Genomic DNA, 17,790 nt, shown 5'->3' on the forward strand with positions numbered 1-17,790 from the left:
GGAGGTGCCCAGCGCCCGAGGCAGAAAGGTCCATAAAAGTCCACAAAAAACGTTTCAATATTCCTCCATACTGCTCGTCCAATGTATTCCAAGTGTCCTGAGTGGGTAGCATCCAGAATTTACTCGAAACGAAGTCATTTAGAATGTTTTTAGAGCATAAACAGTAGTGTATAGGATTTCCTCAAAGCGCGCACCTGCGCGATCACGACGCTACGGAAGCCGGCAGACCAAACCAGCGCATTCAGCTCGGCAAAGAACTCATGCTCTTCCTCAACACTGAAGTCCTCAGACATTTTTCTTTCGTTGTTTCTTTCTTTGCACAGGTAAACTGCACATTTCTTCTTCTACGCTTGCATTATTGGCAGAGCAGACGCTGAATGCGCACTTTCATCTGGTTTGGTCTGCCGGCTTCCGTAGCGTTGTGATCGCGCAGGTGTGCGCTTTCAGGAAATCCTATACACTACTGTTTATGCTCTAAAAACATTCTAAATGACTTCGTTTCGAGTAAATTCTGGATGCTACCCACTCAGGACACTTGGAATACATTGGACGAGCAGTATGGAGGAATATTGACACGTTTTTTGTGGACTTTTATGGACCTTTCTGTCTCGGGCGCCATAGACCTCCATTATTTGAATGTCAGCAGACAGCAAGAAGCCTCCCAGATCTCCAGATGCATTTGAGATATCAAAAAAGTACTCCAGAGTGTTGTTCAGCATGGGGGTGAGTAGAAAATGAAGGCTAATCATGTTTTGGGTGTACTATTCCTTTAACCGGAGCTGAGAACTGGAAGGTGGAAATACAAAGCATTGGTGGCTAAATAACGCATGTTTGAAAGACTCCCACTGCATGGGTGCAAATATTTCTGCTGCTCCTCTGAAATCCGTTAAGGTGGAGGGTTTTTTTTTCTTCTTGCAAGTGGTTCTATTTGCTGATTTAATATTTATCTACATAAACTGCAGAAAAATCTGATTATTTGAAGATAAATTTGTGAAGAAAATAATGCAGCATGATTAACTTCTCTGCCCCTCTGCAGTTTGATCTATTGACTTTAGGATAAACAAACAGGCTAGAAATTATACCATATAACATAATATATAAGTATACATATATATTTAATAAAAGATAATATTTTTTTTTTTTTATAACTTGACTTCTAATTGACCATAATAACGAGGCTTATTGGTGAGGGGTGTAAATCTGGGGGGGGAAAGGGCTTTATTTATTTCTGGTCTGTTTTACGCTGGAAAGTGAATGCAGTATACAGCAGACCTTTTTTTTGCAACAGGAGAATTGATGTTTTACTCAAATACGTTTTGATTTGAAAAGCTGTTAACCTCTAAAGAGATTTACAATGCACCAAAATTTGAGTGTGAATGAGGTAGCACTTAGAAAGGAGTCAGCTTTCATTATTCTCTTCATTCAAGAGTCCTTCATACACCACATTTTCAGAGATTGAAATGAATTTCTTTATAAATGTAACAACAGGCATCCGCAGTGTAAAGTCACCAAGTGCTGCAGCTCCATTAAGTAGAACTGATGCTCTATCTGGTTCTCTACACGTTATGTTAGCAGCTTTGATGTGTCGTATACACACCTTTCTGTGTACTTTCTGTTTACGGCGTCACTGGGTTTTCCCGTTCCAGCTCAGCACACAGACATAAAGTAGGGAGGATACTGTTTATTTAGGATATGCCATAAAAAACTTGCTTTAAATGTAATATTCTTAACACTAATATTTACCCTAGGTTGGGTTTGTAGCCCTTGTTTAAACTGACTTTGTTTTTATTGCCTTTTGAATATTCTAACTGTTAAAATAAACTGAAACTATTTGTGTTTTTACTATTTGATCTCACCTCAATGAAACTACTGTAAGTGAGTTGATAAATGGAGATTAGCCAGATATTCCTATATCTTATTTTACAATGTTTAGATGGGGAGGGTGAAATTTTACTTATTTTATTCTGTCTTATTATATTATATTTTATTTTGCTCTATTGTACTTACAGTCTTATTTTTTCTCTCTTCTGTAATCCGTTGCACTGCAAGAAAATAGTGTCCCACAAGAGATTAAAAAATTAATTTATAATTCTGATTTTATAGGTCTTATATCATGCTTTTTTTTAGGCCTTACAAAGTTACAAATACAAATAAATAATTGAATAATGCCTTCGGCATTATGTGTGAATTTGTTATGAAATACAGCTGTTTTCTTTCAACCTTGAAGAAAAGCGATCCATCACTCCTTGCCACCTCTCTTTGCTGATTTTATGGTACCATAGTGTCACACCACTTCTGTAGGCGGAACCAGGTCCAAGATATCTGAGGTCAAAAAAATAAATATAACAAGTTTAACATTAGATAGCTGCTAGAAGAGCTGCTTTGTCTCAACTATAAGCTGAAACATCGTTCTCTGCCTTGCATAGTACCTCCTTGATTGAAGAGAGGGGCTGGTTGTTTACTGCAGGTGCAGCGCGGTTAAATTGGGTGATTCCTGGAGGGCGTCTTCTTATGAAGATATTCTCCCAACGTTCCTTTTCACAGCACAAGGAGGAATTAATTAGAGGTGCATCAATTCAGCAAATAACACTCTGTGCCTGATTTTGATGGCACAATAACAGTGTTCTAAGATTAAAAACGTTGATTTTGCTCTATATAGGCCCTTTAAGTTTTGATGATTTTTTCTGACTTTCAAATCATGCCATCAGACAACATCACTGTTATAACATGGATTCATTTAAATCTTTATATCTCGATGATCTATGGCAGACGTTTCACCTCTGGCTAATCTGCTAGAAGTTGCTGTTTTTCCTTGATTTAAATATGTCTCTCTATTTCAGACAGACACTTATTTGATTAAGCAAATCCTCCCCATTGATGATGTATGCTGTTCTAGTGAAAGATGAATAAGACCTTAGCCTCATTTGTTTTCTGAACTGTAAACCACGGTGTTTCTTTCTAAAATGAAAACTTTTCGATTAACTTTACCTTAACTGCAGTAATAAATCGGCCATCTTTCAGCCCCAGAATGAATAAAGTTCTCTTTTCCTTAGCCTCATGTTTTTTTTGTTTTTTTTTCCAGTCACCTAAAACTTATTTTATTTTTGATGGAACTGTGCGGCCTGTTTGCTGGCTGTCACTCTTCCACGGTGAGCAGCTGTCTCAGATAATGATCCTGCCTCTGCAAAGTTTGCAGAATGTTATTAGAGCAGGTTTAACATTCTTTGGGAATCTTGACCATAACACATATTAGACTCATACTTTTGCAAACAAACAGCGTCACACAGGCTAAGGCATTCTATGGATAGCTCCTGGAATTAGTTGAGGAAAACGCTGAGCAAGGCTCATTTTGTGAAGCAATATCTCAAGCTTTTAACGTCTCATAAAGGATTATTAAGAGGGCCACCCATCTCCATGGTAACAATGGAGAATGCTGCAGCGGCTGGACAGTTTACTGACAGGACATTTATTTTTTTTTCTTTTTGAGTTTTTACAGCAATAGTTGCTCTTTTTTTGGACAGTAGGTGAACAGGAAAGGGGCTATGAGAGAGGGGGAGAGACATCAACAAAGTACCACAGGTCGGATTCGATTCCAGGTCGGCCGCGTCGAGGACTAAGGCCTCCATACATGGGTCGTGTGCGCTAACCACTTCGCACCAAAGCACCCCAACAGGACATATTTTATACGTACACTCTGCATTGTTGTGCCAAAGCTATAGGAAGGATAATCAGAGTTTTGTAAAAGCCATGTATTGGACACAGTCGACATGTGGAAGAAGGTGGTCTGGTCATATGAGACCAAAATTACACATTGTATAGTTATTATTTCTAATTATAATAGAACAATTTTTTCAATCAATCAATTAATAATTGGATAGCCAAGGTTTCCTTAAAGAACACTTTTTACTAATTAAACCAAGTGAATCTAAAACTATTCCACTTGAGGAGTTCTGGATAGAGCATATTGACAGAAGAAAACATTTTTTTATGTTAAATGCAAAATGTTTATATATAATAACATAATTACTGTTCTAAGTGGTTTGTTTTGTCAGCTAAAGACCTTTTTTACAGTCTCTATACTTAATTTAGCTATTAATTGATTACTAAATTAGTTAACAGATATTTCAATAATCAATTAATCATGATTAATCCGATAAATTGTTTCAGCCCTAATTAGCACTGCATATCATCCTGAACATACCAACCCTAGGCTGAAATATGGTGGTGACACAATAATGCTATGGGAATTTTGTTTCCTCTTTTTCTCATCTTTCAATACTAATGCATTGATTTTAGATTGGATCTTTGTTTTTGTTGTTTTAAAACTATCGCCTCTTTTCTCCTTCCACCTCAAAATACTTTGCTATTAAATAAAAAAACAAAACAAAAAAGGAATCCCCCATTAATATACATACAACTTTGTGGCTGTGATGATCCAAAGTGTGGGAGAAGCTCAAAGGATTTGTTAGGTTTTGTCCTAGATACCAACATGCTGTTTCTTTTTTATGAGATGCCAATGCACACTCTGACCAATAAACTCAAATGCTTTTTCTCACCTCGTCTGATAGAATATTTATGTGAAAGGCCTGCAGCACTTTATTGAAGGCAGATTATGAATGAAAAGCTTTGAAGGCATCGATGACTATATGCCAAGATAGACCATTTAAAAGGCCAATCAAAGAACTGGACGGGATCGTTACCGCTGTATTTTAGAGTTTAGAATAGAAAACAAGTGAACATTTTTTTCCGTTTGACTTTAATAGATGAGATAAGTGTTTTTATGTTTGTTGGTCACATGCTTCTCATTGCATCAGTTCTGAAAAACCCTTCCCTATAGAAATCTTAAAAAGATAGAACATGTTTATAAAAGATTCATGTTTGACGTGTGAGCAGAATTGAAATGTCTTCTTTTGGTCTGTCTGAACTCAAACCATCAGCTGCAGATATTACACCTGCTGATGATAAGGAGGAAGGAGGAAAATATCTCAATAGTAATTTATTACAAGGCTGTTACTGATTGATTGACTCCCACTTCAAGTCAGTTTGCAATCCCCCACAGAGTGACTCGTTCGATGCAGTTTGATAAATCTGACTGCAGTCTTTTTGTCAGTAAAATAAATGACTGTCAAAACAGGAACTGCTGCCAAATGCTTTGAGGCTTCTGTTACAATGAGGATATCTAAAATATTGTACTTTTTTTAACTGACACAAGTCCTTGGTCAAGAAAAAGATATATCTCTTAATCGATTTGCTTTGATGAATCACACTGTGGATGTTTTGCATGAGGGAAGGATGTTTGACCCAATTGTTCAATTATGACTAAATAGTAACCTTCTTAACTGTATTATTTTTGCCTCTTCTTTCCCTGTAGGATCCCAGAACAAAGCATAAGTTCAAGATCCACACCTATGGGAGCCCCACCTTCTGTGATCACTGCGGCTCCCTGCTTTATGGTCTCATCCACCAGGGCATGAAGTGTGACTGTGAGTAAAGAGATTATAAACTGCAAACATGTCTGTGTTTCAGCGTAAGACAAGGCAATCCATTTATATATAGTAGCACACTTGGACAGATGATTCAAAGTGCTGTACATGTAAAAAGAAAAATGATTGGAAAATACACAGAGAAAAACACATTGCAGTGGCATAAAGGTAATGAAGTGATTAATAAACATGAATAATAAAGAGAATACAAATAAATTAAGTGGTAAAATTGTTATAAAAATTAAAATGAACTAATAAACAACCAAACAATAAAATAACAGTGGGACAACAAACTTCACCCTTTATAGGGCAAGTTACCATTTCTGATCCCTTGCATACCCTTTACAAATGGAGTCCCCCCATCCCTCAGTGAGGTCTAGAAGCACAAGATCTATATCCAGCCATTCAGCAAAGACACTGCTACATGGCTGTACATCTTATTTTGGCATTTGACCAATTAGATTAACACTTGAATTATATATTTCCTACTGGAAAAAAAAGTCCACAAGTCAAAAAATGTTTTAACAAGCTAATTGAAAATTTAAAAAGTTAATAGGCCTGGTTAAAAATTATATTTAGGTTTATAAATAAAAAATGTGAGTGCCAGTGTCAGCATTGATGACTCTAAGTTTATGATGTACAAAAAAAGTGTTTCTTTCACTCTCAGGGTGTTTTTCATGAATTTCCTATAGAAACACTTTTGTTATTTCTCTTAATATATTCGGGCAAGTTGGCTTGTCTTGTTATTATAGTGACATTCATTTTTACCATCAAAGTTTTTGTATTTTTTTAATGTTGTAAAGGTAATAAGGTCTTGTCCTGAATTCCAATGACACTATTGGCTTGAAATTTTGATTTTCAAAGTATTTTACTTTGTGCCCTTTAAAAGGTTAACTAATCATTTTAAGACAGCATAGTCAAAGGCCACTCTGTAAAATTAGTCTTTCTTATCTTAATTTTATTAATCTGGAGTTTTTTCCAGATTAATGTTACCTGCAAGTTGAATTCTCGCACTATTTTATGAGTTCACAAACATACCTGAATCTATTATGAGTCGCTCCAGCTTAAATAGTTTGAGTCTGACCTAAAACAGGTTAGCCAATCACACCACAGTATTATGTATTCTGGTGGGACATATAGTAGAATGATGAAAGTAAGCATTCATTATAATCATGAATCAGAATCTTCAATTTCCTTTTTAAAAGAGGAACAACAAGAGCTTTATTAAGTGGTTTCTCATGGCGTATGCTTCTGTTTCATTTCAGGATTGGCTAAAACCAAACTATGATAGGCGGGTGCTATAGGTGCAGCTTCGCCCAATCAGCTCTAAAGGTTGGGCTAAATATCCCTCCTTCACCCAAACAGATTTGATGTGAAAAAAGTCTTAGATTATTAATATGTAGAACTAAAACTAAATGCAAAACATGATCAATCAGGTTCTGGTTCTCGATATGCAGAGTAGATTAAAGTTAAAGGAGCTGAGAGGCCTGGGTGGATCGTCCACTGACAAGTTCATTATGTATTTTGAAGCTAAGCCATTTAGTGATTAATTAGTGATTTGAAGTATTATAAATTCTGTTATCTGAGATATGAGGAACCATTAGAAGGACTGATGTGTTCTACTTTCTTAGTTTTATTAAGAACGCAGACTGCAGTATTCCTGAACAGCAGCTTTCTGATCCACTTTTTAGGCATCTTTAAAGAGGTTGCAGTAATCAGTTCTAGTAAAGATAAATACATGAATCAGATTAAAGGTATATTTTTCATATAAAAGTTTTAGATTTTTTATTGTATTTTTAGCTTTCTTGGTGTTTTACAGAAATTTGTGTTTAATACACCCTCAAATGAGGATCAGGCTGATGTATGGTTTTGTTGGGGAGGTTGATCATGTTTTAACTATAACTTTAATAACTATATTTGGTATCACACTAATAATTAGGAAATTGAATTTACATTTTCTTTGTTTTTTTTCATGCCATTGCAGAGCAAGTAGCTGTCTTCCTAATGTTAAATAACAATCCTTTCCTGAAATGTATATTTCTCCATCACAGATGATCTGGTGATAGGAAGAATGATTTGTTTTTATTGCCTTAACACCATTTTATACATACCTAAATATAATTTAAGAGAAATTTTAATAATATATTATTTAAGTGACTTCTGAAGACTAAATAAACAACTAAGCCTAAAGTTCCTTCTCTTCAAATAAGTTAATTGACTTTCTACAAAGAAATTTGTTCTGGAGATATTTGTTGAAGATCACAGTTTTTCTGTCTTTATTAATATCTATCTAAACTTCTTCCCTCCAAGCTTGTGTTATTAAGCTGGTCGTACCAATCTCCTAAATCTGTTAAGCCTTATCTAACATAGATCTACAGCTCTGATTAATCAACAACTGAACAGAAGCAGTGAGGTCAAGTTACAATTAAGGGTTAAACAGTCTGATCAAAAGAGCCCAATCCAATGAGATAAAACCATGGTCAACTGGCTGAATCACAACTATCCCCACAGATTCAACTGTGCACTTGTGAAGTAACATTATTACAGTAGTTGTGCAAAGTGTTGCCTAGATAGTAAACCTTAGTGAAACTAAAGGTCGTTTGTTGTTCACAGAAGTCTCCTTAGCTTATCTGCCTTTGATTTTTTTTTTCCAATAGAAGTAATGACTCCTGTATTCCTGCTTTTATAACCCAATCAATTTTCACACAGATTTGTCTGGTTTAGTAGAAAATTTAATAGAGGAATTGGAAAAAAAAAAAAAAAAAAAAAGAATCTACCTACCTGGCGAAAAACTGACCGAAAGAAAAAACTCAGTTTTCCAGGACAGTTGTGTCGTAATGATCGGCAGAAACTAATGTACTAATGTATTAACTTTATCAAGTAGGTGATGATAGTAGGAGGGTTTGTGTGTTTGTGTACTGGATAACTTGAAAAGTTATGGACAGATTTTAAAGAATTTTTTTTCTATCAGAGGTGTCCTTCGTGCCAAGGAACAATTCATATCATTTTGGTGATGATCCCAGTGACTATTGACAGCCTCACCATTATAATTAAAAGGTCTGGAGGTATTTTATTGAAGACACAAACACAAGAGAAAGGAATGTTGTTGGTTTTATTAGCAGGATAAATAAAAAATATATGAATTTATTTTATGTAAATTTTTGACCAGAGGTCTGCCTCATGCCAAGAAATAATTAATCTAGATCTGGTAATGATCCAGATCATGTCACAATTGGGGGCAAAAAATTGTGGAGGTTTGCACTCTGGGTGCATTTCTAGTTTAATCAGGTGTTTCTCTTTTTTCATGCATTTTGAACAGTTCAGAGAAAAAAAAAAAAAGAGATAGTTCCTGACTTTGAGTGCCACTGGTTTAATTTTAAACTGCAGGCCAGAAATCTAAATGAACATTTTATTTTCTCTATTTTCATAATAAAGTAACAATAATATTTATCTTGGTCCTCTTCTTTCAGCTTTTCGCTCTCAGGGGTCGCCACAGCTAGTCATCTGTCTCCATCTAACCCTGTCATATAGATCTATGTCACACAGACATCTTTGCTCTTCTTTAAAGCCTAAAAATCCTCCTAAAAGCGTTAAAATTTTCACCAGTAGCATCGTTCTAACAAATCAGGATATGAACATTTGCTACAGAGCATCAAAAATAGTAATTTCCCTCTGGGATTATTAAAGTATTTCTGAGTCTGATTCTGAAATGTTTTTCATTTAGATCTCTTTTCCTTCCTGTTTGTAGGTGTAATATTAGTTTAAGCAGGTTTATTTGTCATTTATATAGCCCTACAATTATATTATGTCAGTAGATCAAATATTTTACTTCAGTATTTTCAAAAAAACAGAAAGACAAGGGGGAAAAAAGTCATGCTAGAGAAATGAGTGGATTTTTTTCCCCCCCATTGTTTTTCACCTAGTGACCCGGTGACACAATGATGTAATTGCTCTAAATCCCTGACCGAGGCGGAGGGGGTGTAGGCTAGGCTGGCTGACAGACAGGATATGTAGATGCACCATCACGGCGATGAATTTGGGTCGTACCCTTGTCATCTCCTCTCACACAGCTTCTCCAAAAACAATCCTTTTGTTTTATCATCCCACCGAGCATAACATGAGATTAAAATATGTCTGCAGAATGAGATGTAGAAAAGGGAACAGTGAATTACTTTTTTTATTTTTTAAAGCAGCTTACTGCAATAAAACATACAACAATTTAAGAGTTACATACTTTTGCAGATTGCTTTTAACTTTCTCTTTCCCAATACAAATATTTTGAACCAATTCAAGTTTATTGCTTACTGTTGATTTGTATTAGATCATAGCAATGTTGATAAATATATTATTTCTAAAGGTTGACTGAATTATTATTATTTTTTGCAGTCAGATGTCTAGGTTGTAAAAAATGTTTCCTGACATCCTTGTCTCCTCTGTGTCCCTGCAGCCTGTGATATGAACGTTCATAACCAGTGTGTTATGAGTGTTCCCAGCCTGTGTGGAACCGATCACACTGAGAGAAGAGGGCGTCTTTTCCTCAAATGTGAGGTCAGCGTGGATAAACTGGAGGTCACAGGTAGGAAACATAATCCCACCCCCCCTTAAGCACTTAGTGAATTGAATGCGCTTAACTAGTGAATATGATGCATTTGAATGGATTTGAAATAAGCTTGTTGCTTGTCCATGTGTGCGACCTGAAGTATGGAGTCACATGCTTCTGGAATCTTTTTTTTTTTTTTTATTTGTAAGAAACTGATTTAGACAGTTTTTGTCTCAGGTTTCTGATTGTTTCACCTCATGGAAACAGTAAGAATCGATCCTATGCCTTCATTTACCTGAATTGCAGTTTTCATTAACTCTGCCTTAACTCCTTCTCATGGTTTGGAGTTACTCTTAAGGCCATTGAGAGTTTTGACTTCAAGTAATCAGTATGCCTCGTGGTGCTCAAATCATTTAACTTTTCATTAACTTTTCAATCATTTAACCTCACCATTTGTTCCCACCAATCGGTTCGTTTGTTCTGCACAGCTAATGTTTAACACAGAAATAAATGGATGAGCTATTAGTGTGTAAATAAATGTTGGAATTTATTGTGGTAACCAATAACAGAAATACCAATCCTAGTGCATGTAAAAAACATTTTAAACCAACCAAACAAAGTTATTTTACCTTTAGCATTTCATAAATTCTATTTTTTTTTTACTAAGAAAGCAAAACAAACAAACAAAAAAAAACAAACAACTTTGGTTAAGTGTGTATGCACTTACACTAATACTGTAATGGCTTTATTTGATCTTGCAACTATTAGGGCAAATATGAGGTGAAGATTAGATCAGTTTGTTTACAAAGGATTTTACTGACGCTCATTGGATCCTTAAGCTAAAACCTTTGCAAAGAGGTTACCAGAAGATTTAACTAATGCTGTTGTACAAATGTGTCAGTCTGGAAAATGGGACAAGGCTAGTTTTGGTTATTTTCAAAATTGTAATTTTGTAATTCTAATGAACCAATGTATGTAAGCATTCAGTCTCACAGCCCTGCTGATTAAATTGTCTTATGTGCTTTTTTTTTAATGCCGATCTTATATAATTTTATACCCTTTCCTATACACTTTGATATTTGCAATCTTGATGACATGACACACTATGCGATGCAAAGTTGACATAAGGTTTGATTTGTGCATGATCACCGCTGCACAGGACGTACGACAATAAACAATTTCATCACTTATCCCATTGATCTTTAGCTTAAAAGATACTGAAAATTAGGCGACCAACTTGGGAGAATTAAAGTAAAGGTATTTTGCAACAATTTACCTTTTTAAGCAATATTACAAATACATCAGCATACTGGATCATGAGCTCAAGTTGGCTGTTTTAACATAAACATGCAAAATGGGCTGTTAAATCAACTATTTTAGTCCAAAATCCTGACAAAGCAAACTAAAAATTTACTCAGTTTGATAACAAATAGTTACAATTAAATCAAGGAGTTGTATTTGGATGAATAACTTCAATTGTTCAATGTCTTTTCACAAAAAAAAGATTTGCTAAATGTCCATATGAACCAAAGTCCAACTGCCACATAAAAAAATAATAATAATCTAACAGGAAGAAATATATGTTGAGGCCCAAATTATTAATCGGTCTTGCTATCTTGGTAAAGGTTATAGTAAGAGGACATTAATAATAATTATCACTGGTTTGCCTGGTGTGCATTTCTAAATGAACACTGCTGATAATGAGAATGTACCTGTTCTAAGGGCTTGCTGATGCCCCTTAGTGCTGATCTGGCAACTTTTTTGGTGCAGACAGGGCAGGTTATCTCTGTCAGGATCCAAAACCGATTAAATTTTTTGTGTGTTCAGCACCGTTCAGATCCCGTGGAGATCCCCTTCAGCCAAAATTCTGTCCCTTATTCAGTGGCTGAATATATAAGTCATCTTATACGTCCTTGTATTTACTCCAAAAAAGTTAAAAAACAATTTTGAAGACGTTTCGCTTCCTATCCAGGAAGCTTTTTCAATTCAAAATGTCAGAAATAGCGTTGAGTTTGCGGCTTTATAGAATGGACCAAAAACAAAGCCTTGTTTTGGTTTGGAAAACATGCAAATTGAACCAGACGAACGCGTGTGCCCCTTAGGAATGGGGTCGTTTGGATTATTTTATTAGCCTGCAATGCCCAATACCTGTCTATGTCTCTAAAGGGGGGGGGGGGATTAGAGGGAATTGTTGGCCTGGCTAAACAGGTGAGGTGTTTTGTTCCCCTCTGCTCCCCTGTCCCTGTATTTACATTAGACTAAATAATACTAATAGTACAGAGGGCTGTAAGGAGGGACAGTTGGTAGCACTATATCTTGGCAACAATTAGGTCTGGGGTTTAATTCCTCTTTCTGCTCAGAATTTGCATTTTATTTCCAGGTAATCTGGCTTTTTCTTGTTGGTTACTCTAAATTGTCCTTATGTTTCAATGTAAGCGTGTTTGCCTGGTTGTGTGTATCTGTCTTGCCCTGCAATTTAATGGGGAACTGTCCAGAGTATACTAACGTTTCACCCATAGACTGCAGGACAGAGATGAAATAATGAATAGAAAGACTTCAAGACAGCTAATGTGACAACTTGACATTTATCAGGCTTCTCATTTATTAGGAGTTTTGTGGTTAATGCTATTATTTATCAAATGATATGTGACATACACGTTTTTGTCACATTCCTCTCTCCCATGGATCATACATAATTCTGGAAATATATCCCCTGGCATTCATCTTCCTTAATGGATCTTTATGTGGCACATCTCCAGCAGCAGCTGCATTCCTGATGGTTAATCAGTAGATGTAGGCTGTAGCAGCTGTCACACTGTGAGATCTTGATTTTAAATACCAGACACTGTCAGGTAATCATTGAAGGCTACCTTCAGTACCAGGATGCTAAAAGCAGATTTCCTAGAACCTCATTTTGAGCAACAACCAAATATTGGAGTATTTTACATTTTATAGATCTGGCACATATAAAAAAACTAATTTATTGATTAAACATGGAGGTTTTATATGTTAATTTGATACCTCCTTAGTAAATTAGACCATTCAAACCCAGGTTATATGGAGTTGAGCTAAACATGACAAGATATACAGTATCTGTTATGCTAATATTAGTTTTAATGCCGAGGGCCCAAAAATAGTCTCGCTTTATACTAATTTTATGAATGCTTACATTTTACAGTAAATCTTTGCTCATCTTTATCACCTAGACTTGAGTTTTTATAATTTGCATCTCTAGTTTTGAGGCACAACTTTAAAAACTCACATGCATGTCCTAAATTAGAGTATCATAGAGACCTAGCCCTCTGGTGTTAGAATTAGTATTTTTTTTTTATCTTATTTTAAATTACAGGCAGATAACAGTGTATTTAATAGTATAGAATGAACAGTTTTTTCACATGGTATTATTATGCTGAAAAATATCGTTCAAAGGGGTCATAGAATGCAAAACCGAGTTTCCATTGTCATAGATGAATAACAATAGTTCAGTGGGTATAATGGACGTACAGAGAAGTTCAAACCCCATCAACACCTCTTTTCTCTGCATATCTCACTATTCTAAGCTTTCACCATAAAACAGGCTAATCCAAACGAAGCCCCAAGTTGACATGAATTCGGGGATGTTGCCTTATTTGGTTCTGGCCTGTACTTTTGTCCCACCCCAAAATTTACATACAAACTAGCCCACTGGTTCACTGGCCCAACATGAATAGAGGTAGATGTAAGACTATTAGTTTATCTGTTTAGCCTACAGTTGGGTTTACTTCTACAAGAATTACAAAGCAGGCAGTTTCTCTATTGAAAATGAGCCAGAACTACGGGCGAATGCAGTGTTCCAGGTTGCACGGAGAAAGGGGAACATTTTTCACAGTCTTCCCAAGGATCTCGACAGGCATGGATTATTTTTGTCTATCAGAAGATCTCTGGAAAGTTTGATGCTCAGCTGTTCATTTGCTCTAAGCATTTTACCGAAGACAGCTTTTACATTTTGGACAGTTCAAAGCAGGATTTGCTAAACTTCTTTTACTGAAACGAGGGGCTGTTCCGACCGTAAGGCCATCACAACTGCAAGCTGGAAGTTTGATTCTGTCACTAAGCTGTTGATAGCAATGCTAGCATATCTATGGCGCTGACTGGACCGGACCGGGCCCCAGCACAGGACAGAGCAAATGAACCCGACCCGGTGACGGTATGCTTCAGGGCCGCCGTTGTCCAGGCTACCGTCAGCGGGTTAGGTTCGGTCGCTCCGGCCCCCGCTGGCTCCCTGTTTCGACTATATGCTGCACTGTAGTCGACCAAAATCCTGGACGATATTGAAATTCCCCCCGGACATTTTTTTCAGGTATAAAAATTAGGACATTTCCGGTAAAAAATATCAACAATTTGAGTTTTCAGTCAGTGAGTGCTTGTTGCTATGATGCTTTGCTCGTTATAAACCAACCAATCAGCGCACAGCTCATCTAAATATTCATGATTATACCATAAAAGGAAGAAAACCTGTTGTTTCATTCCAGGGCTTTTAACCAGGCTTGCATTAGGGCTCATAGAACAGCAAATATGCCATTTTCAGCCCAACCAATGTTACACACCCTATTCAGAGACCTTAAGGACCAGCACCAAATACCCTATAGAATCATTCTATGACCCCTATAAAGCTTTGTAGACTTTCCATTTTACATCAAACATGCAAATCCTGCCTCAGATCAAGCAAAACCTGTCGTGTTACCTTTTCCTGGTCACATATTTGCCTTCCAAAGCCAGATAATGTGTTGATGCCTTCTGTAAAGGTGGCCTGAAACTATTTAGACATGAAGAATGCATAGATTACCTTATTTCCAGATCATTATCCATTTTGCTCACACATCCACAGGACCCCGACAAACCTTTACAGAAACCACATGACTCTTTATTGTGGGTGTAACATGCCCTGAATCATCAGAGCTGCTCTAAAACATTAGCATGCTAATACAGCCAACTTGGTTTTAGACGTAGTAGTAGTTAAACAATATAAGTAGGTGTATAAACATGGTTGGAATATTTGAAAAATAAAGCTCTGCTTGCACTGATGTCAGCAAAAAGTGGATTTGTTGTCAAATTCCTCTCCCCTCCTTTAAACAGTCATTTGGCTCAGATTGAGTCGCTAATATGATCCTTCTGGGTTTTCTGGATAATTTTTGTCAATAACATTCTTAAATATTCCTAGACTGCAATCTGCATAACTACTGTTTTTACACATAATGAGTAAAAATAATAACAAAAACATTTTTTACACTGACTGATATTGACTGGTTAAAAAGTTTTAGGTCAGTTAGGAGAACCACAATTATTACTATCTGCTAAATGACAGCATAATGAGCAACATGCATCTTTAGGAATTTGGAATGGGTAGAAGTGGTTTTCAAAATGTATGATTTGGTAGGAAATGTTGGTTTCCTCCCATAAGTGTTTCAAAGTTTGTTGTAATATTGGCTAATTCTACCAGTATTGGCCCAATAAGTAAAACTAGGCCATTGACAACAAATATTTATTTATTTTTTGATAACATTAGTCAATGTTATTTGGAAGAATGTACCTCCACTACGTTTTGCAGTGTGGACCAACGTAGTCGAGGTACATTTTCCCATGAGACTGGGTTGTAAAGAGGCAATGTGGAGTTTTTTTTATGATACTGCCACCTGTGGCCAGAACGCAGAACTGCAGCACTTTTCTGCTCATTCTCGTTGCTCGCACTCTTACTTGACAAGTTTTATTCATTTATTTATTTATTTATTTATTTATTTATTTTTACAGCTTTCACCTTGCCTACAGTTGCCATTGGTGTCTGAATTGAATTGGATGCCAGTCACTTCCGAGTATTCACAAAATCCATCTTGAATAGAATACTTTAATGGTTTGCCAGATCAGACCAATTTAACATCACATCAGCAGAAACATCGCTGGAACTTCAGACCCAAAGTAAATGCAGCAAAATAGGCTTCAGGCTTATAGATGCATCGGCGCTGAACTATCAAGATGTCAGTCTGATCATCAGACGATGTTTTAGTCGTAAAGAGTCAAATAAAACAGCTATTTTAAAGATTTTTTTCATTAAAAACGTACATAATGTCTCTTTAAACTGAGAACAGAGAAGCATTGTCAGCTGCAGGTCTCTTTATGGTTTTAAAGCATTGGCAACTATTTAGAATTGAAAATAATATTGGTAACTGGCCATAATAGTAATATTAAAATTTATATCTGTATATATATATATATAAACTACTGCTGCTCAGTCCTCAAATTCTCTTCAGGATTTTGCTTTAGCAAAGTCACAACATTGACTGATTGATGTTTGATGTTCTTAGCTGTTCGGTAGTCACTTTGAACATATGGTCAGGGTAATTTATTTGGAAGACCCATGTGTGCCAAATGAAAATTTAAATATATTTTATATTGGTGGCTTTTAAGAGGTTGCTTGAGTATTTTCATGCAATGTAATTCATTTGTGATATTTTATTAAGTTCACCAGCTCCTCACGCAGCAAAACCCCAACATAGCATAATTAGTGTTGCTGTTTTGGTATTTACAGTAGGGATGGTGTTATCAGGCTTTCAGGCTAACCCACTTTTACTTTAAATTGTTTGTGGTGAACAGAAGCTCCAGTTTAAGATTCTAACTTGAAAATAAGGCTTTCTTATTGAGTTTATTAAAAAACTCCAATCTTGGTTTTCTATTTTGCTTCGGAATAATAGGCTATTTCTCAATGGGTGGTAGTTTTTATCCATATTGCAGACTTGATCTGTTGATGAAGAAAGCTTTTTACAGGTGTCACCATACCCTTTACATGGTATTTTGTGTGTTCTTGTTTTCTGAGGCACATTTTATAAAAAAGAAAACCTGCTCAATTAAAGTACACAGAACCTAAACCCTTCTGAACTGACAGTAGCTGGACTTTATAATTGTTTAAACTAATAAATGTTCGTCTGAACACTGGATCAAGATTGTTTATTGGTAATATGTAACTATATCGAATTTTGGCGAAACACATATGATGCGCTCATACAATGAATGTCAAATGTTTTTTATCATATTCATAAATATCTAATTTAAGACCTACCTTTCCTGATGAAATTATTATGTTAAAGGTAAATATATTTTCAAGCATAGTCCAGTGTGTGTGTGCAGGATTCCCAAAGACCCATGTTTATTTCACACATACGTGATTGTCATACATAGAGGTGTGAAGTTACACGGGGTCTTGCTTGTGTACATTGGTTAGGAGGAAACCACTATCATCACCCACCTCCTGTTTGCTTTGTGCTAAAACCAACTGATCATTGAGGATCTGCGTCAAGTCGTATTCCTGACGTGAACTCATACACGCTGTCCTGTTTGTGCGTTTTCTGTCCTATGTCTGTGTGTAGGTGTTTGTGTGTAGAACTGCTGTACCAGCCTGCGGCCCACTCAGGCCACATTGCATTTCAGATTTCATTAGCTGCTGTGGATGTCTTGCAGACAGGCCTGCCAAGAGAATTGTGTTACATGGAGATGCAGAGTGGCAAGAAAGTCTAGTGGATGACAGGGAGAGAGGAAACATTACTTTGTGTACCATTATTACGGCACAACTGTAAACCATTTATTAGGATGTGCCTGCAGCCTCTTTCTTTGTCTGTTTGTATCTGGCCAAGTTCATGCTGATGATGAGGTTAGAATCAATTAGAGCAGACATTAAGTAACAAAACAGATTAAATATTTAATAAATACATTTTTCTACATGAAACAGATGTGGTTTGT

At 36.2% G+C, this 17,790-nt stretch overlaps 1 protein-coding gene across 1 annotated transcript in view; it reads left to right on the forward strand.

Moving 5' to 3' along the window:
* prkcaa (protein kinase C, alpha, a) overlaps window positions 1–17,790 on the forward strand; it is a 189,167-nt gene that overhangs the window by 105,526 nt on the left and 65,851 nt on the right. Inside the window, exons 4-5 of the mRNA XM_038286484.1 lie at window positions 5,372–5,483; window positions 9,931–10,059. Of these exons, the coding sequence (XP_038142412.1) occupies window positions 5,372–5,483; window positions 9,931–10,059 (241 nt within the window). The remainder of the gene's footprint in view (window positions 1–5,371; window positions 5,484–9,930; window positions 10,060–17,790) is intronic.

The sequence above is a fragment of the Cyprinodon tularosa genome, unplaced genomic scaffold (assembly GCF_016077235.1).
Source record: "Cyprinodon tularosa strain WSP-4 unplaced genomic scaffold, ASM1607723v1 ctg226, whole genome shotgun sequence".
Taxonomy (NCBI): Eukaryota; Metazoa; Chordata; class Actinopteri; order Cyprinodontiformes; family Cyprinodontidae; genus Cyprinodon; species Cyprinodon tularosa.